The sequence below is a fragment of the Anguilla anguilla genome, chromosome 6 (genome assembly GCF_013347855.1).
Source record: "Anguilla anguilla isolate fAngAng1 chromosome 6, fAngAng1.pri, whole genome shotgun sequence".
Taxonomy (NCBI): Eukaryota; Metazoa; Chordata; class Actinopteri; order Anguilliformes; family Anguillidae; genus Anguilla; species Anguilla anguilla.
Genome location: NC_049206.1, coordinates 45,029,000 through 45,054,028, shown reverse-complemented (window position 1 = coordinate 45,054,028; position 25,029 = coordinate 45,029,000). Strand labels below are relative to the sequence as shown.

At 44.6% G+C, this 25,029-nt stretch overlaps 3 protein-coding genes across 3 annotated transcripts; 2 read left to right on the top strand and 1 right to left on the bottom strand.

The window, feature by feature from the left end:
- Positions 1–2,189: 2,189 nt before the first annotated feature.
- On the bottom strand, positions 2,190–5,520 carry LOC118230198 (echinoderm microtubule-associated protein-like 1). The gene is made up of 3 exons (XM_035423011.1): positions 5,409–5,520; positions 2,883–3,065; positions 2,190–2,341 (listed from the first exon to the last, which is right to left on the bottom strand). Exons 1-3 carry the CDS (start codon positions 5,518–5,520, stop codon positions 2,190–2,192), a joined length of 447 nt encoding a protein of 148 aa, XP_035278902.1.
- A 3,104-nt stretch (positions 5,521–8,624) lies between these two features.
- LOC118230197 lies at positions 8,625–9,651 on the top strand. The gene has a single exon (XM_035423010.1). The coding sequence runs from the start codon at positions 8,625–8,627 to the stop codon at positions 9,531–9,533; it is 909 nt and encodes a 302-aa protein (XP_035278901.1). The 3' UTR covers positions 9,534–9,651.
- Positions 9,652–11,320: 1,669 nt separating this feature from the next.
- LOC118230196 (MAX gene-associated protein-like) lies at positions 11,321–25,028 on the top strand. The gene is made up of 15 exons (XM_035423009.1): positions 11,321–11,478; positions 14,140–15,317; positions 17,137–17,908; positions 18,156–18,243; positions 18,600–18,707; positions 18,975–19,109; positions 19,574–19,681; positions 20,041–20,693; positions 21,187–22,219; positions 22,469–22,677; positions 22,934–23,071; positions 23,367–23,406; positions 23,893–24,311; positions 24,435–24,702; positions 25,006–25,028. The coding sequence occupies exons 2-15, from the start codon at positions 14,203–14,205 to the stop codon at positions 25,026–25,028; spliced, it is 5,109 nt and encodes a 1,702-aa protein (XP_035278900.1). The 5' UTR covers positions 11,321–11,478; positions 14,140–14,202.
- The last annotated feature ends 1 nt before the right edge of the window (position 25,029 follows it).

Below are 25,029 nucleotides of genomic sequence, written 5' to 3'. Positions count from 1 at the left end.
TAATTTACTATTCACATTTGTATTTGTAGCCCTGTTCCATCACATCCACTCAGGAGAGTGTAGTTTAGCATGCATATCCTCCAAAGCACTTTTTTTTCACCATGCAGCCCACCCAATCAGCTGTATTGTCATTCGGTCAAAGAACTGCGTTAAATATGCAGTTTACACAGGCAGCCTGCATGTAGCTAACTAACTAGAGAAATTGGTCTTGCACAATGAGGTTGGGATAGGCCTGTTGACAAAAGCCCTCTCTCCCTGGCTGATACCATGGCCACGGCCAGTATCTAGGCAGTCAGGACTGGCTTCTGGACCACAGAGCACATCACTGCACTCAGATTGAGGGCTTTTAGCTTTTTAGCCACCCAACCCCATTTTCAACTTCTGTATGAATTCAGAAAACTCGCAAGCTAATAACAAATCTGGAAGTACTGGCTGGGAGATTTAAGGGGGCTTTTGTAACCTGGGGTGTCCAGAGGAGTGAACCCAGTTTGGCTGGAAGTTTTTCGGAGGGACAGAGTGAGCGCCGGGGCTTTGATCTTCGCCTTATCAGGGGGGCTCTTCAATTTGGGGGGAGCACTTGTAGGGCGAACAGGAAGCAGTGTCAGCATTTGGGGGGCCTCAGAAGATCCAGTCCTTTTTGACAGGTGGCTCAGATATATCTGCATTGTTACTAAGTGGAGTTGTAGGAGTGGGGATGGGGGAGGGGGGGGGGGGGAGGAGTGGTGCAGAGGAGAGGAAAGTGTAGCAAAATCACGGTCAGAGATTATGGACACATTTCGGCAATCTCTGTGTGAATCTGGGCATAGGTTAACGGCAGATTGTACAATCACCGGGCTGCCATGAAGTATGAAGATGAATATAGGCTGCAGCTAAATCCTGTACAGGGGCTGGGGCTGCAGGTGGTAGGAAATGTGGGTGTATTTATTTAGGAGAGAAGACACTATAGCCTGAGAGGTACAAGAACCTTTGTGAAAGCAAGTGGGAAAAGAAGAGGAGAGTCCTACCTTTGCAGTGTGTTACCTGGCGTGTCCCTTTGGGGGTTAAAGAAAAAAGACGAGAAAGACCAATAGCATAAGGACACTTGTAGCTAAGACTCATGTGCCTCATTACCTCCCCATGAGGAAGGACTCACTTACCTACAGTGAATACTGGTTCCTTCTGTTTGCTATGAGAAAGAAAATGGTAACCACTGTGAAAACTGGGGAACATATATTTTAGTTTTTTTTTTTTTTTTACAACCCTGTCTTTCAGAAAATTGCATGAAACGAATCCTTGAGCACACCACGCTCAACATGATGTTATCATACTGTATGTTACCAGCTTGGGCAAAATGAGTTATGTGCTAAAAATCTGTGACTGGCACCTAAATAATGAAATTGAATCTGTTCAAATTGAGATTTTTGATAAATAAGTTTCAAATCAGTATTTGATTATAAATAGGACTAGCTAACATAATGAAATATACTTTGGAACTATAAGAATCATAGGAAGTAGATTTGAGCTCTAGAAAAGGGGACTGTAGTTTGTATTTCTGTGCTGGTATTGGTACAAATCTTAAATAAAACTTATTCTTCCAGTAACTCTAAAAACATTGTATTTTCATGGAGTGTAAAAAAAATTATGTTTTGGCCACATCAAAACATTTGCAAAAGCTGGCCACATATGAGGAAAATACTGACTGGTTGCCACGGCTACCTTGGGCCGGTCCCCGTGGAAACGCTATAACTGCTGCTCTCTCTGTGTGTCTGAGTGGCCGTATGCTCTGAGGAACTCCCTCTTTACAGTTAGAGACACAGAAGATCGCATTCACTTTTTGCATTCATGTACCACTCAGGTCAGAAAATATTCTTCCATAAATGAAACCTTAATTTGAAATATGTGCTAGCTGAACATACAGTGTATCATTTCCATTTATGAAACCAAAGAAGCTGATGCAGTAAACAGCAAAACATTGTGTTTTAACATGCAGCTACAGACTGCTATAATAATAATAATAATAATAATAATAATAATAATAATATACATAGTATTTATATAGATTGTTTAGTTAACATTACACTGTTGAACAAAATCACTAAAGGACTGCAATAATACTGATGTTCTCACACTGAAATCACTGCATCAGTATCAGCCGTGTTCTCACAGCTGAGTAACTGAGAGTTGAATTACACATGTCCTCAGATAATATATTATTTTGACGGGGGCTTGTACTTCTTGGTTGCTAGTGCAGAGGGGGTTTTTCTGGGACAGGAGGGAGTTGGGGCAGTGCTGGGTCTCTTTGGTAGGACGGTGCTGCTGGTAGCCGTGGATCCAGGGCTCCGGGCTTGCATCATGGGCTTGGCTGTGAGACAGGAAGTAGAGGATGAGAAGTTGAATGACCTTATACCATAGCCAGCCTCTGGGGTTATGATGAAGTGCACATGGTGTGAAAGATGAGGTGGTACACATTAAAGTGTAATTCGTGAGTTCTTAAACTGAGTGTGACAACAATTATAGTTGTTGAAAATGAGTTTTATTTTTAAGTTCCAGATTTTTTTTCTCTACACTTATTAAAGGTGCAGTATGTACATATTTTAGTATTATTTTATTTAATATTTGGTTGCAATTTCTTCACATCCCAGCAGATATCTACCCCAGGCTCTGAAATAAGCCACTCTAAACTTCACTGCACCTGTATCTTAACAACTAATCAGGATAGCTCTCTGCCTGTCAATCATGTTTATACAATTATACACCACAATTTGTTAATCAGTTGAATCAGGTGTCATAGTGCTGGGCTGAAGCAAAAAACCTGCACCCACACCAGCCCTTTTTGGATAAGACTGAACAGCCCAGGTGTAAGTTATGAGTGAGGTGGTATTAATGGGGACTGTAGGTGTCACCTTTGGCTGCTCCCTTCTTGGTGACGGTAGCCTGTCTCTCTTCGGAGAGGCTGAGCCTCCGCAGCAGGTCTGCCAGCACTGACTTCAGCATCTGCAGCTCGTCCTCCTGCATCTGAACCCGCTGCTCGAGGGTGGACAGGCGGTCCGATACATCCATTCCACTGGCCGCAGATACGCTGTCATCTGCCAGCACATTGGAAGAGAGACATAGTGAGTTAAACCCTGTAAAACAGCAAAGGGGTGGTCAAGTTGTTGATAGACGGATATAATCCAACACTGTGTCAAGCCCGGCCTTGACAACAGGTCTCTATTAATACATATGATGTACTCTTCTTTCTTTGGATCTGTTTTTACATTGGTATTGTTCTCATTCCCGCAGTGCAAACTGCATCTTGTAATACAGTTTTACTACCCATACAAACTACATACCATATGAGTCTTGTGCATGTTTATGCTATAGCACAAAGTTTCTTCATTATATTTATTCTTTGTAAAGTATTTAATTCAAATCAAGAAGGGTACAGGCTCCATACTTTGTCCAACAGTTTGATTTATCAGTAGATGCATAGCCCAGGGTTTTTTAGCTTGGCTTGCTTTCCCTCATGAAGGCACATCAAGGCTGTGTCCCCTATACTCACCAAGCACCATAAACCCAGGTAAAAGTTACAGGATATAATTTGTGCAAGCAGCCTTTACAACCTGTTCTTTCCAAGGGTCACACTTGTCCCTGATCTCTACTGTGACAAATTAACCAGCCAGAATGGGAGCTACAGTGCACTCTTGTGTGTATGGTATGAACTACTCTGTTTATGTAGAGTAAGAGCTACAGTGCACTCTGTGCTCTGTGTATTTGTATTATATGAGCTACAGTGCACTCTGTGCATGTACAGTATCAGCTACAAGGCAGTCTGTACGTGCAGTATCAGCTACTGGGCACCCCATGCATGTTCAATATGAGCTACAGTGCACTGTGTGTTTGAGGTCTACACAGACCTCAAACACAAGTTTGAAAAACCAATTCAAAATTGCTAGGGAACAAATTTAAGGCACATTTTTGGATTTGGAGGTAACTAGTTGAGATTGAGATCAGCTGTCCAACAAAGGGGATTGGGGGGAGGAGAGTGACACAATGAAATAAAATTCACCATCTAAAATATTAAGATCCACCCCGGTGGAGGCTCATTGAAATGCATGAGATATTTCGAACCTAGGCATGTGAGCGTGACGTGAATCGTCAACCTGTGAGTCTCACACCTGGCGCGTGAGACTTGAGATCTACAGTACGTGTACATGTTATGTAATCCTTTGAAAGGCACAGCCTGTTTACCTGGGTACTTTTGCCCCTTATTTGCCTTCTTAATCCTGCTTGGCATTAGCGAGGCACGCTATCGGGTTTTCTATGTGGTGTAGGTAATAACATGTCATTATGTTTGTTGGCAGTTACTGCACTGGTAACTTTTGGTATGAGTGCAGCAACCATATAGCGAGCAGCCATCATCGGACCATATGAATACAGCAAACAACTCTGACTATTTGAATAGAACAGTAATTTTAATGTTGAGTACAGTGAACAGTGATGCTCTGCCCATATATATATATATATAGTGAGTATTTCAGTGTAGTGAACAACTCAGAATACATTGAGTAGTTCCGACTGACTGTATGAGTACAATGAACAGATGCTCTGTTTGAGTAAAGACCTCTGACTGTGCGAGTATAGCTAGCAGACAGGCTCTTTTTCATCAAAGTCTGGGCAGAGTGTGTGGTCCCATCTGCTTTTCTGACAGCTTTCCAACGTTATACTCGAGGATGGAGATTAAAATAGGTTTTAATCCCAAGGCTGTAGGGGATTATTAGCCCTCATTAGGTGGGATAAACAGAGCCATTGCATACGGTAACATGCAGTGGTCATTACAACTCAAAGCCAATTTAACTAATATATTTCTCCATACATGAATACTATACTTTCCTCCGACTGGACAATAACCACATACTCTACCATTTAAGAAATATTGTGATTGTTATAGTACATGCATATATGCCTCGCCCCCATCTGAATCTGTATTTGCGCATTCTGCATCTTAAGATAACTATACAAAATTAAATCCTGACTTAATAAAACATGCTCTGTGTCTAACTACAGGTACACCAGTCAGAGAGAAAGTAAGTGAAACACAGGCCACATGATTGAAGAATAAAATACAAAAACAGCAGTCATACTTTAAGCTTGAACTTCTTTATAACCCCTGGTCTGGCCCTTACAGAATCTGAATAGACTTGAAAACAAAATATATTACAAAGATTGTGCACCACTTTGCAATATATTATGAAAAATGTGACTTTTCTCCTTTTCAAATATTGAAATATATTACACTGCTGTGAATCATGTTTATATTTATTATATTTGAAAAATAGTCCACACACTTACAATGCATTTCAATATATTCCTCCCTAACGGGGACTTCAAACCCCCCCCCCCCCCCCTCCTCGGCACAGCGACCACCGTGTTCCCTTAGTAACACTGACCCATGGCGAAGCTGATCTCGGGGGCGAGAAGCGCGTGGGAGTGGGAGGTCTCGTCCAGGACACTGCTCCGGCCGGGTTCCTGTGCTGATGCCATGCCGTCTTCGTTCTCCATGGTCCCCAGGCTGCGCGAGTGATGTCCCCACGATCTGAACTGCGTGTGCAGCAGCGCTACGTGCTCACCGTGAGTATGCGGAGATCTGCACTGGCAGGTGGACCTCTCCTCCGAAGATGAGTGATGTAATTAAATCACAGATTAAAAGCCTGTAAGTCTGGCCGGACACTGCTGGCTGCGCTTAGCCAGTCTGGAGACCCAGCTTCTGAGCGACCCTTGGAGACAACATCTATGAACACAGAAATCAACCGTAGGTTTGGATCCATTTACAAATAAAAACCTGTGTTTGGGTTAGGGTTTAGGTCTAAGGATAATTACATAAATACGTGCAAATAATGCTCTATATCTAAGCGTGGGATTTTTTCTTCAAATGGTACTTTCCAAAGAAAAAAAGAGCATAGCTAATCCGTTGAATAGACTAGTGCACCAAATGCTAAGATTAATGTTCTGCCCTATCCAGGGTTATCTATTACAGCTACAATATAATCAGCTTATCAGGAAGGAAATTAGCCCTTGAGGATTTTAATTGCTGTATATTAACAGAAAGGACAGCAGGGAGAGAAGAACCTTTGGCAATAAGCTGACATTTCTGTTAATTTGGCACTTATTGGATTTAGGTTACGTGTTCAGAATTTAATTAGCTCAGTTAGTTGTGCTGCAGGTTTCTTAAAGAATGCAACACCACCTGCTTCCAGTTCACTTTTCAGTTTGAATATATTGCTATGACTACAGTACTTAAAAATAATTTAGCATACCTAATATTTTACGCACTTGTCTCCAGGTTATTCTGCTCTGATATATGAGGACTCATAAGTCCATACCAATAAGTATGGACTTAAATTAAAAAACAGCCACTCTGGTGAGATGAGCTAGAGAGAACGTTCCTAAACCCCCATACCCGCTTGTGTGCCTGCCCCCCATATAATTATGAAAATAACAACATGTCTCATTTGAAAATATGCTTATTTAACCAGACATATCCAGAAACTGAGCATGAACCAGCTCTTCCCTATTCCTCAAGCATTAAATTGCTATATTTAAAATGAAGATCTAGTTTTTCAGAGGCATTCATCAAATTTGAACCACTGATAATCTGCTGTCTTGTACATGGCTCACCTTTAATAGTTCTCTCCTCCTAGTGGACATAATAGGCAACAACACTCATCTGAAATACAGGGATACACATTGACCCCTAGTGGCCATGAATTATAATTTCCAGATAGTCCAAAAAAGATTTTATTAATGAACACAGAACGGAAGCACTGGAGCCTTTACCAATGGAATTTTGGAGTGGCATGGCGTTCTGATCATTTTGTTAAATTTTTATATTTCATTTTTATAAAACCAGGTTGATTCAACTGAAAACTCAACTCTCTTTTGCACTGTGGAGTCAACGTGGCTAATAGGGAGTTCAAGGGATTGTGTCAATTTGACATAGAGAATACATGGTATTTTGTAAATTGGACATTGGGGATGATTAGTTGGCCAGATGTGGGGAGTCTTTTTGTAGGGAGATAATTTTTGCGATAATTTGACAAGGCCACCACAGTTGCACTCCTATAGTTTTAGAAAGTACCACTGAATCCTTAATAGTAAAGGATGCTACCTTCTACAGCACGGTTCCCCTTTCTCAGTTGGTTGTGCCCCTTTTTGTTTGGTCTGGGAGAGAGAGTGCCCCTGCTGGCTGATCAATGCCTCTTCTAGCCGCAATTCCAACCTCAGAGACATATAAATTCCCTTCTTTGATTTGGCACTTACAAGAATTAGATTATTTTATACAATCAAATAAAATTGTGTAACAAAACAATGAAGATTTAGCTTAAGTTTAATCAAGCAGTGTTTTGCAGCTTTTAATACTAAGAAATATGAAAATAATAGGAAAATATCCCAACTGACCCTATATAGTAATGTAGCCATATGTTATTATGGGGTCTTCTTCAGTGGTGTGGCCCTGTGCATTTATAGGTCAATCACATGACTCTTTGACCCATTTCTGTCCAGGTGGAATTCAGCACATTGGCACAGTTTGTTTCCACACAGACATAGGCACCAGCGAACAATAAGTCGTTTTTTTTCAAACACTGAAGGAGGGATTCATAATGAAGCTCTTACAGAGCACATTAGAGTGGAACATAGGTGCCCCATACTGACACTAACAAGGCCTTGCGGAGTGCACGGTGGAGGACTCCTGTGACTTTGACTCATACAAACAAGATGGGGCATGATGGAGTGCTGTGATCAGCTCTGGGCCATCTATGCATTACGCTCCAGTGGAATATGCCACACAGCTAGCGCTAGCGTCATACTGAAGATCCTGCAGCTTATAAACAGTTTGGTCTTCTGATAAATGTGCAATATTTGTCCAAACAAACATTGGTAAGAAATAACATAATTGGTCTTTTCCAAAATAAACACTTGCATTTATATCATCTCAGTGCAACAAAAAAAAAATAAAAACTATAACACATGTGCCTGTTTAATTATCATTATCGGTGACAGTGCAGACTTAAATAAGGATATCATAGTTTGGAGGAAAGAATGGAGGAAAATAATCCTGTGGGGTACTAGTATGACAGGAGCAAAGGTGTAAAGACTCATTTACAAATCAGATCAACAAGGCATGACATTCCTGACACTAAAGAACACTCTCATTAAATCCTGCTCTTACAAGTGGTGGCCACAGTGGCTGTGGAGTAGAGAAGAACTCGTCAAACCTCACTCAGCTAAAATGCACGTGTGTGTGTGTGTGTGAGAGAGAGAGTGTGTGTGTCGCTCACTCTCAGTGCAGAGTATTTAGATTTTTTATTTGTTTCCTTGTTCAATGCACAATGACATAAAGCCTCTTCCTGTGTGACTCCAAGAGGAATTAGGCATTCTCCACTCCTCTGATTTTTTTGCTCCCCTGTCACGCTAAGTGAACATGCCAATTAAACTGCGAATAGCTCCTCATGAAAAAAAAAGAGCAAACAGCTCTTCAGGGTCACATGCTTCTGATAACATGACAACAGCAAGGCTTCAGGTCCTTGAGGTGAAAATTTGAGGGGTAACCTGTCTAGGTGGTGAAGGAGAGGTGTTGTGAAAGGTATCTCTGTAGTTCTAGACAGATGAAAACCAAAGAGGAAGTAAAGATTGAGCTCGTTATTATCAGGTTCCTGATCTCCGTCATTGGGATGATAGGAAATATCATCCTGATGATGTCTATCTTAAAAACCTCAAAACATCTTAAGACCTATGAGATCCTGTTGCTGGGACTGGCCATTTCTAACATGGAGAGCATCATCATCATTGACGCATATGATTTATTTTCCAGCGCTGAGAACTTGACTATGCGCATGGTGGTCTGCAACACTATGAAGTTCCTGACAGTATTTGGTGAGGTCACCACTATCCTCTTCACCATGCTAATCAGCATCTTCCGCTACCAGAAGCTGCGAGATGCGGAGAAACGGGTTAATTTGCCCATCCTGCTGGACAGTGTTCCCGTGGCGATGGGGGTGAGTGGGGCCTGTGTGCTGCTGGCCATCATGTTCGGGATGCCCACCTACGCCATGAACATGGACCACCACATGTCCAACTACACCGACACCGGCTCTTGCCCCCTGGATTTCTTCCAGTGTCCCAAGAACAACTGCCCAGCCCTAAACAAGGTCTACAAGTACTGCTTTCTGTTCATCTGCATTCTGCTGCCTCTCTGTGTAGTCACGTTAACCAGCAGCCTCATCCTCAGGACCCTGCTGCTCCAGAGGAAAACTGCGCCTACCCAGTCTTTCAACTCCTCCATCACCACTCGTAAGACCTCCAGTTTCCAGCGGAGCACCATTGCAATACTGGCAGCCATGACTATCTTTCAGCTGGACTGGACGATTTACCTGGTACTGCATCTGGCTATAGACCCCTACACCTTCCTCTACTGGGATCAGACAGAATTCTTAATCGCCACCACTTACTCCACCCTCAGTCCCTATGTCTACGGCACAGGAAATAACTTGTTCTCTCCAAAGCGCTTTTGCTGAAGTGGAAAGTAGGACCAGCACACATGGAAGTCTAGTGCTGCAGGTATTTTATTGCAGATTATTATCATTAATATGTGCTTCCTTATGCCAGAACTGATAAAAAATTATGTAGCTCCTCACCAACCTGTATATAATATATTGCAAGCATGTCATTAATGTTAAAGTAACTAATTTTAAAAATATATGCATGACAACAGAATATGAATCCAACTTCTCATTAATCTTTATCTTCATTGATTATGCCTTTTTGTTTAATCTCAAATATGTTATTGTTTATTGTTTCTGTGCACCCTAGTATCTTAGAGTCATACGTTCTTATGGAGTTACCTGGATTCAGCTAATTACTGTCCAGTTCACTGGTTGAATCCCTCACCTCCAGCGACTGTTTGTTTTCTCTATTTAAAAAATTCTAAATGTAAAAAAAGAACTAAATAAAAATTTTATAATAATAAATAATTAAACCCCCACTCCACTGTTTCGTCAGATTGTGACAGGTCTTGAAAATAAAAGTGCAAAACACAAGGTACGGAAGGATGGGGTAATGCTGATGTAGCCTAATTGTTTTTGCTCCTCTGAAAATGACCTCACTGTGAAAGATAGCTCAATAAAACGTAAAAATTCCTAAAAATGCATGTGCGCCTCTTCCCACTTTGCTAGCCTATACAGGTCTGGAGTAAAGAAGTATCCCAATGAACAAAAGCCGGAATCTAGACGGATATACTGTATATATATATATATATATATATATATATATATATATATATATATATATATATATATACAGGGGTGGAAATCTAGGTAGATACACATTTTGACATAAACAGACTAGGATTACCCAAATATAATGTAGTTTGGGATTTACCCAGACTGCCTACACCCTAGTCGGCTAGGAAATTCACCTTTCAACAAACTTCAGCTGGGTTTTCACCTGAACGCCTATATGGCGTTTCATTTCCTTTTTTCACCACAGAATATATCACTGGAATATAGCTGGTTGATACAACATTAAGTAAACTGATAGATACAACTTAACAAGTGCAATATTTTCCCGTACCTAGCCCATGTTGAAGTGCATACTGCATAGAATCAAGCGTTTTCAGTCAGAACTAATGAACACGTCATTAGTTTATTTATTAATTATTGCTATTTCACTGCCTAAAGAGAAAAAAACATAATGACGCCTAATCGATTCCAAAAAAAAAAAAAAAAGAGAGAGAGAGAGAGATAGAGAGATAGATAGCACTACAAAAGAGTAAATTTGTTGAAATACATTTACAGTAGGCTACTGTTCAGGGGCAGAATACTGTTAAAACTATGATGTTGTAGCGCAACTAGCCTACTGTGTATTAGGTGATAGGTGAAAGCCTCACACTAAAAACAAGTAGCATGATGTTATGATGATTATTTTCTGAATGTGAAGGGCTCCTAGCAGCGTGTGTAGCGGCAGTCTTTCCACATTTTTTGGTTAATCCTTCCGTTTTGTTCCACTCAAATGTGTATTACATTCAAAAGTTACAGGTATATGGTTAAATAACTGTTTAAACAGCAGAACTTCAACTAAAAACATGAATTGAATAATCTATCATTTTCGGCAGACTTAATTAATCGGACTCACACCGCCTGTGGCTATCATTGGTCTCTATGCCACATGTGACGCATTTGAGCCTATTGCATTTGAGTCCGTGGACTGTTCGTTGAATACTAAAAAAGTTGGTTGAATCCGTCTCGGAGAGTTTGCGCGGTTGAACCATAGACCGTAGAAAAAACTGAACGTCAGCGTGCTACAGCGAGGACTCTGACGTCATTCTCTAGGAGCACGCATGTGCTTTCCATCTGGGTGAGTCTGGTTTAGGTGTTTGGAAGCGGGGGAAGAGAGAGACGAAAGTACGCGCCGACTCCAAAACAACATTGGACAATGTTTATGGCCCTTTCTGGACTGGAAAAGGTAACATGCCCGTTGCATTTTCATGTGTTGGTGGAGGGGATTGAATGTGCCCTTCTTCTGTAAAGTACGAAACAGCCCGAGTTGGACTCTCTTGCTCTCTTCGTGCTGGCTGTGGAATCGCGCCATTGAGAATGGTGTCGTCATGAACGCGCGTGGCTTGTCCTCAAAGTCGTTGAAAAGCTCTGCGCATTGACTTCAAGTATTCGAAGCCTTAGTCTTTAAAAAAAATAAGTTTGGGGTTTTTTAGGTTTTCGGTGGCTTTGGAATTTCATTCGTTAGCATCCGTGTAGAAATGAGTTTAGTTAGAATAACAATATACCTGTCTTTCTGAGGAAGCTGGCTAAGTGTCAGTGACGTGGAATTCTGTTGCAGACTTGTCAGAGCATCGAACGTTGTCGCTCATTGCAACAGAAGCAAAGTGTTTTTTATGTTGCAACTCTGATATGGGTTGGACCTTAGCTAGCTTGCTCCATTGCTTTTATTTATCATACACCTTAGAGCAATTTAAGTTTTGTGGCGTTAGTTAACATTCGGCACTGCAGTTCGTTAGCAAGTTGGTAATAATTCAGAATAGGTCGATCTAAGATCATATGCAGGCAGTTACGTTACCTATAGCTAATATTATGGAAATGCATAAGCATAAATGGTTGAAATTTTAGACAAACGGCTACACTGAGAGTCTTGTAAGTTTAATATCACTCGGTGCATTGCATATACTCATACAGTATTTGACATTATATTGATACCTGGACAATATACATGTACAGTGGGAAACCCCTCCAAGTATGAGTCCTTGCACTTGGAATCAGTGCCACAGTAAAGGCTTTGCTCTTCATGCATTTATATTTCTACATTTTAGTAGATGCTTTTATCCGAATACCAACCCAGATTGCATACAATTAATTTATACAACTGGATATTTTTATTGCAGCAATTCATATTAAGTACCCTTTTCAAGGATACAGTGGCACTGTCCTCTTTTAGGTTCAGTTCTCCCATCTGGTAATCAAACCTGCAACCTTTGAGTTACAAGCCCAGTTCCTGGACAATAATGCAACACTGCCACCCCCGCAGTCTTGTTTTGGGAGCCATACAGTGCACCGTACTCAAACAAGTCTTACTTAACACAGAAGATGATATCACTACATTCTCTGGGAATGTTAATGAAGGGAACTTCCAATGGGGGAAAAAAATAAAGAAAAAAACATGGGCCCAAATTTTAGAAAATGGGAAAGTAAAAATGTCTCTTTGTTTCCCATTTCAAAATTGATTACGTTTTACTGTTTTACTCTTATAAAGGGTGTTGAGTTTGGTTATCAACACTGTGGTGCAACACATTTTAGGATTGCAGGCTGTCTGGCTCCAGTCCTCAGTATCTCGGGGAGTGATTTTAACCATCTCTGATTCGATTTGAAACCATGAGTGCCAGTCAGTTCAATGAAAATACACTAATGAAATTCAGTGATCATGAAAACCACACACCTGGATACATAAATCAGTTTTGCTTTATTCAAGTTTATTGATCAATGTATTTTATTATTAAAGTGTTTCTGATGGCAACATGTGTTTGAGTTAGTGTGACAGGTCATTCCAGGATAAAATGGCCCCCTTTCAATTCCAGGATAAAATGGCCCCCCTCAGATCTTTCAGATATTTGACATCCATAATGTAACCTTGGAGTAATGACCATTGGTTGACTTTTAGAAAAAAAATACAGCAACCATCATTAAGAAAATAATGGACAAAGTGTCCATTTTCTGTCCATTTTTGGCCTACTCGCCTCTACTTTCGAGAGCTGCAGTTTGACCTGCGAAAATGTTAAAAACAATATATTTGTCTCATTGTAATCTCAAAGACTTTCTATACAACATGGGACATGTTTGAATACTATGACTTAATTCTTTGCATTAATTAAGAATTTAAATTAATAGTCTAATTATCTATATAAAAAAAAAATATTGCTAAATGTTTCATGTGCTGTTCTCTACAGTCCAGTGTGTACACAGGCCAATTTACGGAGTGGGATCGCTTGTACTGTTTGTTTCATAGTACTATTACCAGAATTTATTGACTGGTTTAAAGCAGGGGTACACAACTCTGGTCCCTGGAGGGCTGGTCTGCATGCTGGTTTTTGTTCAAACCAAGTTACCTTAGTTTTAGTTTTCTGAAAGCTCAATAAACTGCATTACACTACAAGTACAGTTCATTCCTGTACTTGAGCACAGTAACATCTTTAAGATGCTCTTGCAGTCTGTGGCTGCAGCTTGTGCTAATGAAATGCATATATTTGCTTTGACACTGCAGTCAAAATACTTGTACATTTGAAAGTGTAATGTGCTTCTGAGTGTCATTGTATTATTGTGAAATAGCCCTTGTTCAGAAGGCACTAGCTAGATGTCCTTCTTGGCCAGTTAGCAAGATGGTTATCCAATTGCTTCGTTTGTTAAATGACTAAGTAGACACCGTATACATTTCTAGCAATGCAGTTAAGAACCCAGTTAGGTAGCAGGCTAGGCAGCAAGCAAACTACTTGGCTCGCATTTTAAGTTAGGCTTCAAGCTGGCTTAATAAATGTCTGGTATAGCTACTTGCTCACAATTGAAATATGAGCCACATGCTTAAAATATGTATTTACACACTTTACAAATGTTTTCTTCCCAGAATGTTGTTTGAATAAACAGACAGGTGAAGGTGAGGGCCTTGAATTGAAGATCTAGCAGTGTCATGACCTCTGTGGAGAGTGGCGTTGTAATGGCGGATGAGGAGGAGGAAGAGGACGAGGAGGTACCTTCTGGTACACCCAGCCCCTCCACTACAACTCCACCCAGCCTCTTCTTCATCCTGAAGCCGGGGCAGGTCAGCCACGGTGGGCAGGACCAGGACATCCTCTTAACCAATCAGGACCGTAGCTCGGCAGCCCCTGGCACCCCGGCCGTAACGGCGCAGGGCCTTCCTCCCATGACCCCCAAGGGGTCCACTGTAGAGGCTGCATCCCTGCAGTCGGACCTTTCTGCCACCAGCACCTGCAAAGGTGTGACGGTCACCCTTCGCAATAGCCACATGTGGAATGAGTTCCATGGCTGCAGGACGGAGATGATCCTGACCAAGCAGGGCCGCCGCATGTTCCCGTACTGCAGCTTCAGCATTGCTGGCCTGGAGCCCCTCAAGCGCTACGTCATGGTCATGGACATCGCGCCCATGGACAACAGCCGCTGGAAATGGAACGGGCGCGAGTGGGAAGCCTGCGGGAAGGCAGAGCCTCATGTCCTGGACCGCGTGTTTATCCACCCGGACTCCCCGTGTCTGGGTCATTGCCTGACCCAGAGCTCCGTGTCCTTCTATAAGCTGAAACTGACCAACAACACCCAGGACACGGAGGGCCACATAATCCTGCACTCCATGCACCGCTACCTGCCGCGGCTGCACCTGGTCCCGGCGGAAACGGACGACGGCGGCATCGAGCTCAGCGGCCCCGACGTCGCGACGTTCACGTTTCCGCAAACCGAGTTCATCGCTGTGACCACCTACCAAAACCTGCGCATCACGCAGCTGAAGATCAACTGCAACCCCTTCGCCAAGGGCTTCCGGGAGGAAGGGCCATTCTCCCAGCTCTCCAGGCCCAGGGCAGAGTCTTCAGACCCCCTCCTCTCCCTGGAGCTCAACAGCTCCGAGACCAGCAACACCAAGCTAAGGGACCTACAGAAAACCTTGCAGTTACTGTTTAGGCCCAGCGAGGACTTGGATCAGGCTGTGGAGCAGGAGCTTCAGCAAACGGTGTGCACTGGTGCCGAGTTCCTTAATGGTGTGCAGTCTGTCTTACAAACGGGCAGTGTCATTAGGTAAGCTATCTGACTTTTTCTTACAATTAAACTACTGTTTATTGAATGAGCTCTTGCTTTTGTGAAAGAATTGACTTTTCTGGCTCAGAAAATAGTGCTAAAATGTCAGGACGTACATTGTCTGTTTTTAACTTTAAGAATGTGTTCTAATTATAAAAAGAAGTCCCTTAAACAACAATGATAAATTAGACATTAAACCTAATTTACTTATGGATGAAAATGTGATGTTTGTAGGAATTTTCAATAGACAGTCACGTGGTGACTGTGTCTTTCAACATTTAATGTCCTGAGCATTTGGGGTATGCTTTTGCCTTAGGTTTTATTCAAGTGGAGGCTCATTCTTATCTGTTGACCGGGGCTTCAAATTAACGTTTAAATTGGTTAGCCCCCCTACCCAGATCGTAATTAATATAGGTAATTTTGAGAATGTAACATCCTTTTTTGCTTATTTTTGATTATTTGCTCTTTTATAAATTTATGCACTAATTTGCGATGCAAATAAAAATAATTTAATTACTCACCTATAGCCTAATTGAGCAGAACTGGCTATATCTGATGGTATTGAGAATTATGTGAATATAGGCTAATTTACTTAAATGAATTTAATAACGTCAACATTGAAGATGTGCAGATTCACTTTTCTTTTTTTTTAACGTTATTTTAAATTTCTAATTAGGCTACAAAATACCAATATTGTTGGTGTAGAAATATAACCACTTAGGTCCAAGCACCATATGCCACAGAGTACTGCAACAATGCACTTTCTGCTGCATCGATAAATAAAGCGACTTTGAAATCATGGACATCCTTCTGTCCTAAGTTTATGTTGCCTTACCAACCTGTTTTCTGTGTTTGGTGTGCCAATCGTTGGTACTTCCTTGTTTTTCGATTACAACGGCAGAATCTGAACTTGTGCTCTCCACTGATGTGAAGTGTCACCAAACAAACAATTTGAAGCATACATGTATAAACATGTTTGTATGTGGCATCGTGTCCAGCTGTGTGCTTTGATGTCGGCCTAGCTTGCCTTCTTATCAAAGATTTAGTCATTTAGTCAAAATAATCTAGTCCAGGTTCTAGATAGTTTCATGCCGGCTCAGTCTGATTGTGGTACTTGGCTGGCAGTACCATTTAGCCTACCTTTGAGCTATGGGTGAAGCTGAATTACGTTCCTTGGATTTGGTGCTAATCAGTAGAGGTCATATATTATGATTTTATATGATGGAACTCATTTGAGTTACTTGTTTTATTGTGTGAAAGGCACTCTTGAAATAAAGTCTGTTATTGTTATATAATATATTTTAGTGTGTGTCTGTGTGTTTAACCTTGTTTTGCACATTTTAGTGTTTTTCTCAGTATGCCTGTAATAAGCCATAACTCTCAAGTTTCCTTGAGTATTAGCCTGTATAACAAAATCACTATAATGTAGACATAAAAATGCTGAAATTGATATAGTTGTGTCATTTATTTCAAGAAAATAGTTTTGCAATGTATGAATTCAAAATTAGGTCGCTGTGGGTGCAGAAATCCATGTTGGGCAGTAGAAGGTAGTAAAAAAAAATGTGGCCTTTCTGCTGTTAAACACTGTTTTTATTTGATTGGTAGTTTTCAAACCGTTTAGCTGCTTTGGAGCTTTACCCACTGTTCTCCAGTCTCTTAAAAAGAGAAAATGTATAGTGCCCACTGTTTGTAATCACTAGTAATTTTGCTGCCTGTCAAGGTCACACACATGACAGGACTGCTGTAAAGTCAGTTACTGCTCTAAAATAACGCTTAGTTATGTCACTGTCTAACAGAAAGTCGACATTTTTCATTTCAGGGGTGAAAAACGTCCGAGCCCAGCGGTACGCTCCGAGCGGAATAGCAAGCTGAAGGTGAGAAGGGTCGATCCCAAGAGGAGAAATGGCGCGTATGCAGAGAAGGAGACGGAGCCGGCTGTGGACGACGTCTCTCGGGAAGCGCGGCTGAAGAACCAGTCCTGCATCGCAGGCGAGGCGACGTCGGCCGTGCGGGTGGACCGCGCGATGGCCGACAGGCCTTCCCTCGAGGGGCCGACCGCGCCTGAGGCGGACGCCGCCGTCGGCTCGGAGTGCGAGGACCCCTGCGGAACGCCCGCTCTCGGCCTCGCCCCTCGGAGGGAAACGGGTTCCACCGCGAAGGCTAAACCAGCGGCTGTCTCATCCGAGCCTTTGTCCACGTTCCCCACATCGTTGTCCCTTTCCCAGAGATCGTCGCCCGATTCCCGCGTGTCATTACACCCATTCAGCCAATCACCAGCTGTCCCCGTGCTGACACCTGTTTCCAAGCCATCGTCAGCACGCAGTGGTAAAGGTGCGAGTTTGCGCAGCCAGGCAACACCAGGCGGAAAGGTAAACCTGGAGGCAGCCACTCCTGGAACAACACCACTCACCTCTGCTTCCACCTGGAAGAGGAAACAGAGGTCTAAGAGAAAGCGTTCTAGAAAGTGTAAGAAGTACGTGAAGAAATCGGGCGTGAGTGCACAGAAGGTACCAGAGCCACCTGTTGAGGCGGCCATGCTGCCTGACCTGGAGGATGTGGAAGGGATGCTCTTTGTGTCGTTCGTTTCCAAGGTAACGGAGCTCTGTATTTACATACACTAAATATGTCAACAGTAACCACTGACCTCTTTCTGCTAAATGTAACAATCATAATATCTGAGTTATGCATTGTGAACAAGAACTAAATATTTTTGGCATTAAGGAGTTTGTTTTGTGACAAACCTAATTTAGTGTTAAACACTGAACTCATTGCAGTGTCAGTGCAGTGCCACTAAGTTTAGTGACCTCCATTGTCTTGTTTCACTTTTCCTCTCCATAGGAAGCTCTTGGGGCTCATCTTCAGGACCTACCACTCTGCAGAGAAGGGCATGTGCCTCTACAGGAACAAACCACTCCAAAAAAAATAGGTAGAAATTAAAATATTAAACAAATGTCATGCTTATATGCTTATACCTGGACTGGCCCTGAAATGGCCTTGACAATATAACACAAGTGTCTAAAGTGGTTTCATTATTTATACAAACGTGTATTCTATGACAAGGTCTTTAAATGTGCATTAGAAGTATTATGCATTTTGCAATCCATTTCAATTTATTAATGTGTTCATTTCAGCTTTACACTTAAAATATTTAATGCTGTATGTATGTTTGGCTACAGAGCAGTCTCCAAATATACGTAATGAAAGGAATTTATAATCGGTTTTGTGGGTGTTACATTGTTCCTGCAGTTGATTGTCTTTATCTATGTTCATGTTTACCTGCAGAAGTAGTGGAGACCTTGGAGGAGAAGATCGCTCGGCTCCAGGATCTCCTCCTGCTGGATCTGCAGAAACTCAAACACAGACAGGTCATACACACAGTCCTGCAAGAAGGTATTTCAGCAATTTGTCCTATCCTCACATTCCTCACACACATTCACACATTAAATTGTGAGAACACCTAGGTTAACAGGGTTTCCTTACCGCATTCAGCTGGTCAGTTTTATATACATATATATATATATATATATGTACAGTATACATATATATTTCTGGCTGGAGAAGCCACCAGACCATTTATATGGTGACTACGACCGTTGCATTCGATAATTATCGCCGCGCTATATCGCCCATCCCTAATGCAAATCTCGTCTTCTACAGTTGGGCTGAAGTTAAGTTTATTGGACCCGACTCTAGCAATTGATCTGCAGTATTTGGGAGTGCGTTTACCCCTCCCCTTGCCCCTCTTTAGCCCTGAGGATGACGAGGTCAATGCTGGCCTTACGCCTTCACCAGGTGAGTGATGTGACCTGCCTCCATTACCTCAGGGTGAAGGTATTCATGGCAGCATCTGTAATGACATCACAGTGAATGTGTGGGCGTCTCCCAAGTAGCTCTGTTGGCAAAGGCTCTCGCCACCAACGCAGGCTGGGCCCTCTAGTCACAAGCTGAGCTTTGTTGAGTTTGGCAGTGTCATTTGATGATTACAAATTATGGGATGATTACAGGGTGATAAAGATGAAAAGGGAGGACATTGTATCAGAATAATAATGAATAATTGTTATAAATCTTGCTAGTCATTGTTTTTAGTGCTTGTATCTATTTGCATCTGTATCTATACAGTGTTTATCTGTATTCATTTAATCCTCCGTTTAATAACGCTCAAATGAATGCTAATACTAAATGAAAATAAATCATAAATATGCTAATGTGTATATATTTAAGTCATTTATTCCAGTGTGTAAATTTGTTCTTGTCAGAGGGAGCGCCATTTCTTTCCAGGACAGGGAAAACTAAAGACTTCACAAAAATTAAAGGCTGGAGAGAAAAGTTTGTCACTTCTGAAATATCCCCCTTAAAGCTTTCTGGTAAGACTAATTTAATGTCCTCATGTTCAGTTTTTGAACGATTCGCTATTGATGGAATTTGAAAGTGACGTTTAGATTACTTTTACATTATTATTAGATTTATTATATTAGACTTTTTTCATGCACATACCTACCAGATTGGTCGTCATACAGCTTTGGGATTGTTCCAGGGAAAAGGTAGATTTTTACATGTAACAGAACAATTTTAATCACCCAGGCCATCATCGGCACTTGTATAATCTCTGTAAATTTGAGTTCCTTTATAAATCGAACACTCTAATCGATTTATTAATATGTGTTATGAACCAGCAGCCCCCTACTAACAAAGTTTAATGTCCGGTCTTTTCATTCTATTTTAGGTTCCCCAGATGCACAGCCGGGCGCAGGTGCTGACGCAGGTACTGATGCGGGTGCGGACACAGGGCTGCGGAATCGTTCGGCCTTCTGCAGCGACATGCTGGACGAGTACCTGGAGAGGGAGGCCCCGCTGATGGACAAGCAGGCGGCCGGAGTCTCCGCCCCCAGCTCCCCGCCCCTCGTGCTCTACCAGCTCCCCACGAAGAGCAGCAGCTACATCCGCCCCCTGCACACCGTGCTCAGCAAGCGGGCCCCCAGACCCGCCCCCCTGCCCGGACTCCCTGTGAAGCCCCTCCCAACGTGCCCCCAGGCCAAACCCAAACCCAAACGTACGGTTGGGCCCGCCTCCGCCAAAGCGCCTGCTCTCGCCGGCGCGAAGGGGCTCCTGCCCGCCGCCTACGGCGCGAAGGCGGCCGCCAAATCCCCGGCGGCCGCTAAGAAAGCGCCGGCCCCGCCCCCGAGCCCGCCCGCTCCCAAGCCCCGCCCCCCGGAGGCCGGCGCGAAGCCGGACTACACCGCGGCGAGGCGCGCGCTCGCCAAAGTGATGCTGAAGCTCATGGACCTGGAGGACAGGGCATTGTGGGAAGGCTATCGCCAGACCACCGTCACCAATGAGAGGGCAGAGCGGGCTCTGGCTGCTCTGCTGACCGCACAGGTAACTCGGTCTCTAAGCACACTGCACTGGTACTGGTGAATAGTGAAACTTGACATGGTGTGTTCACAGACTTAATGGGCCTCATTCACAAAACCTTTCTTAAATTATTCTTACTTTTGTATTTGAAACTGTTTCTACGAAATACCAATATGGGATTCCCGACATGTGCGGAGACTTTCGTTTTTGTGCATGTCCCAGGTGTATGAGATGATAAATGCTGAGTGTTTGTAAACTTGTGTGCGCAATCTTGTTCATGCAAAAGGAAACCGCCATGAACAAATATAAATAAGAAAAAAAATTATGAATACCAAAGTGTTCCTGGAAATGTTCTTACACGCAGTTTACAATGAAATGTGATCATACACGTTTCGTGAATGATGCCCATTGTTTACTTGTGTGAAAGTGTCTTTGTGAATATAGCATATTGCATTCAGACTTTTGTGTAAGTGTCCGTCGGGGTCAGCTGACCTGCCGATTTCGCCTGTGTTCCCAGGGCACTTTGAAGAGGAGCAGAGGGCACGCCAAGCCCCACCCGCGGTGGAGCCCCCCCTGCAGGCGGGCCTTCTGCCGGCTGGGCTGCGTGTGCGCCAGCCTGGCCAAGGGGCGGCGGGTGGTCACGCACTGCCGCAAGCCCGCCTGCATGTTCGGCTGCTCCTGCCTCAAGCACAAGATGGTTCTCGTCAGACCCTCCCTGACGAGCCCCCCTGAGCCCGAGCGGGGAGACCTCATTGGCCAGAAAGCATCAGGAGAGGCGTTTCTATTAAACTCTGAGCCTAAACAGGTCGACCTCATTGGCCAGAAAGCACCAGGAGAGGCGTTTCCCTCAAACTCTGCGCCTGAGCCGGGTGACCTCATTGGCCAGAAAGCATCAGGAGAGGCGTTTCCATCAAACTCTGAGCAGGGTGACGTCATTGGCCAGAAAACACCAGGAGAGGCGTTTCCCTCAAACTCTGAGCCTGAGCAGGGTGACCTCATTGGCCAGAAAGCATCAGGAGAGGCGTTTCCATCAAACTCTGAGCCTAAACAGGGCGACCTCATTGGCCAGAAAGCACCAGGAGAGGCGTTTCCCTCAAACTCTGAGCCTGAGCAGGGTGACCTCATTGGCCAGAAAGCACCAGGGGAGGCGTTTCCATCAAACTCTGAGCCTGAGCAGGGTGACCTCATTGGCCAGAAAGCACCAGGAGAGGCGTTTCCATCAAACTCTGAGCCTAAACAGGGCGACCTCATTGGCCAGAAAGCACCAGGAGAGGCGTTTCCATCAAGCTCTGAGCCTAAACAGGGTGACCTCATTGGCCAGAAAGCACCAGGAGAGGCGTTTCCATCAAGCTCTGAGCATAAACAGGGCGACGTCATTGGCCAGAAAGCACCAGGAGAGGCGTTTCCATCAAACTTTGAGTCTGAGCAGGGTGGCCTCGTTGCCTTGGAAATGAGAGATGACGATTCCACATCGTATTGCAAGAGGAAGAAGAAGAAGAAAAAGAAAAAGAAAAAGAAAAAAAAGAGGAAAAGAGAAAGACTATCGTACGGTAAGTGGTGAGAGACCTGAAAATGGTACTGAGGCCACCCTCTCAGGAGGAACAGAAACACTCCTTTTTCAATCCTGTCCTAGTTCCTAACCAGTTAAAAACACAATAATTGCTTTTTTCGTTGGTGAGTGTGACGCAAACAGAAGCATTTTAATAGAAGGTCCTACATATTGTACCATTAATTTCCAACACTGTTATCTTACAATTGGTTGAAGTTGGTCGAACCGGTACACCTTTGAATTGTCACAGCCATATTGGAGGCGGAGACGGAGGTGGAGTTGGAGGTGGAACTGCCGGTTCACCTGCACCGGCTGTGGAACAGGAAGGCGGGGGAGGTGGATGCGGAGCCCCTGTACGTCCCGACGCCCGTCCGCTTCGATGCGCCGCTGCCCTCGGCCGACTTCCGCGTCCCCAAGCCCGCCACTTTCAGGACTTACGTGCCCCGCCCGAACCCTGTGGTAAGAGCCTGAAGCGCGCGGAGGCGTGGCATCCAGCTCCATCACTGCACGCATCATTACTGCAGAATCACGTCTGTCTGCTCTCTGTATGTAACCCACACATTGACCTTACCAGGGCGGGGCAAAGGCTTTAACGTCCGTGTTTGACGCTTTAACCGATGTTTCGAATGTTAGCCTCGAGCTTACGGGTGAAGTCCTTGAGGGGTTTGCGCGTGCTCAGCGCCGGTGAAGCAGTGTCCTGGGTTCTCTGCCGCAGGTGCGCGACGAGGACAAGGATCCGGTGTACCTGTACTTCGAGAGCATGATGACGTGCGCCCGAGTGCGCGGCTACATGAGCAAGCCTCCTCCCGAGCGGCCCCTGTGCTACTGCAAGTCAGTCCTCTGCAGCGGGAAGGTAAGGGACCATACAACTGTGTGTGCTTACACCTGTGCAGCGCCCGTGCCTGTATATGCCTGGAAATACACCACAGCTTATAGAACCCCTGTTTATCCTTTGCCACTGTATGGGTCTGTCAGTGTAATAATTGATACTTTGTGCATGCCCCTTAAGATGCACCACTGTAAAATGCGTATGTTGGCGCTAGGAAACTATTTTCTTTTTGCTCTTTGTGTTTTTGTGCTGCCAAAAGTGGGTCCATAAGAGTTTTGTGTGTCCTCATGGCATCGTTTGGCATGATTCCCCATTGCAGGAGGACGATCCGTACCATTACTCCGTCCACCTGACAGCAGGTAAGCCAGTTTAGTGTTTTATTTATAAAAAGCAATGCAGTACAAGCAAGTACGTACTGAATTTGGATTCACCCTTTTGCCGCTGTCATTTTGTTTGCTAGAACAGAAGGTAGTGAATGTTTTTTTTTTTTTTTTTTTTTTTCAGTCATTTGTCATATTATTTTGGTGGGAATTACCGTGGATTCGGGGTTGGTAAATGGTAAATGGTAAATGGACTGCATTTATATAGCGCTTTTATCCAAAGCGCTTTACAATCGATGCCTCTCATTCGCCAGAGCAGTTAGGGGTTAGGTGTCTTGCTCAAGGACACTTCGACACGCCCAGGGCGGGGTTTGAACCGGCAACCCTCCGACTGCCAGACAATCGGTCTTACCTCCTGAGCTACGTCGCCCCCGGTTGGCTTAGCGCTAGCCGCTTCGTGAGCCTCGTTGTGAAGCGCCGTAAAGCTGAAAGTGTGAAACGGGGCCCTTTTCTGAATTCCCACAGAAAGGAGGCCGCCCAAAGACAAGGCGCGGGCCCCGGAGCCCCGGCAGGCCCCGGAGGAGCCGCGGCGGACGCTGGAGGTCCTGTCGGAGTGCGACTGGGAGTCGGAGCGGGGCCCCGTCCTGGCCGCCGTGTGCCAGCGGGCGGCGCAGGGCGACCTGGCGCGGCCCTTCCGCGTCGGGGCCTTCCTCGTCCGGCCCTTCGGCCCCGCCCTCGGGCGGGAGGGCGACGCCGGCCCCGTCGCCCACAAGGTGCTCATCAGCCGCGGGAGGGGAGGGGAGAGCCCCCCCTCCGACCGGCGCGAGGCGCCGAGGCGGGACAGGGCGGCGAAGGGCTTCCCCTTCTGGTCCGACGTCCTGCCCGCGGGCCTCCTCAGCGCCAAGAAGAAGCAGCCCGGCCTCCCCGCCAAAGGGCTCATCGAGGTGCCCGTCCGCGTCCGCGCGTCTCACACTCGGCCTTCGTCGATGTTTCGGTGTTCGTGTGCAGGAGGACGAAGCCGAGCGTAACGCTAATGCCGTCTTCTCTCGCTTTAATTGACGCCGCAGGTCAACGGGAAGTCTTACTCCCAGGCCAAGGTGCAGCTGGGCCAAATGGGCGCGCTGCACATGACCAGCCGCCTGGCAGCTTACCTCACCGGCCGATGGCAGCCGGCCAATCAGAAGAGGCCCGTCAAGGCTCCGCCCGTCTCCAAATTAACCGGACGCGGCGGCCACGAGAGCCCCGCCTCGCCGCCTGCTTGTCCCGCCGGCACCGCGACCCTTGGGTCCGCCATCGCGGCCCTCGGCACCAGCGGGCCTGGTTTCCAGCCCCTGGGTGAGCTTCCTCTGCACAAGCCGTCCCTCCTTAGGCAACATTACAGCCACACACAGTCAGTGCTGGCAGGTCAGGGTTCCATAACAGACCGTGGGGCCTGTGTACGCACTGCAGCCTTGATATTTGTAATTAAAGTAAATGAAATAGTTAAAAAAAAAATGTGCTTTGTGTTAACTCTGGTTCCCTTTGTCTAATAGTACATTTTGTCTAAGGATCTGAAACCATTCAGTGTGACATATACGCAATAATAGAGGAAATCAGGAAGGGGGCAAATACTGGATCTACTGCAACTTCTGTCTACAGTTTACCTCTTTGTTTCGGGCTGAC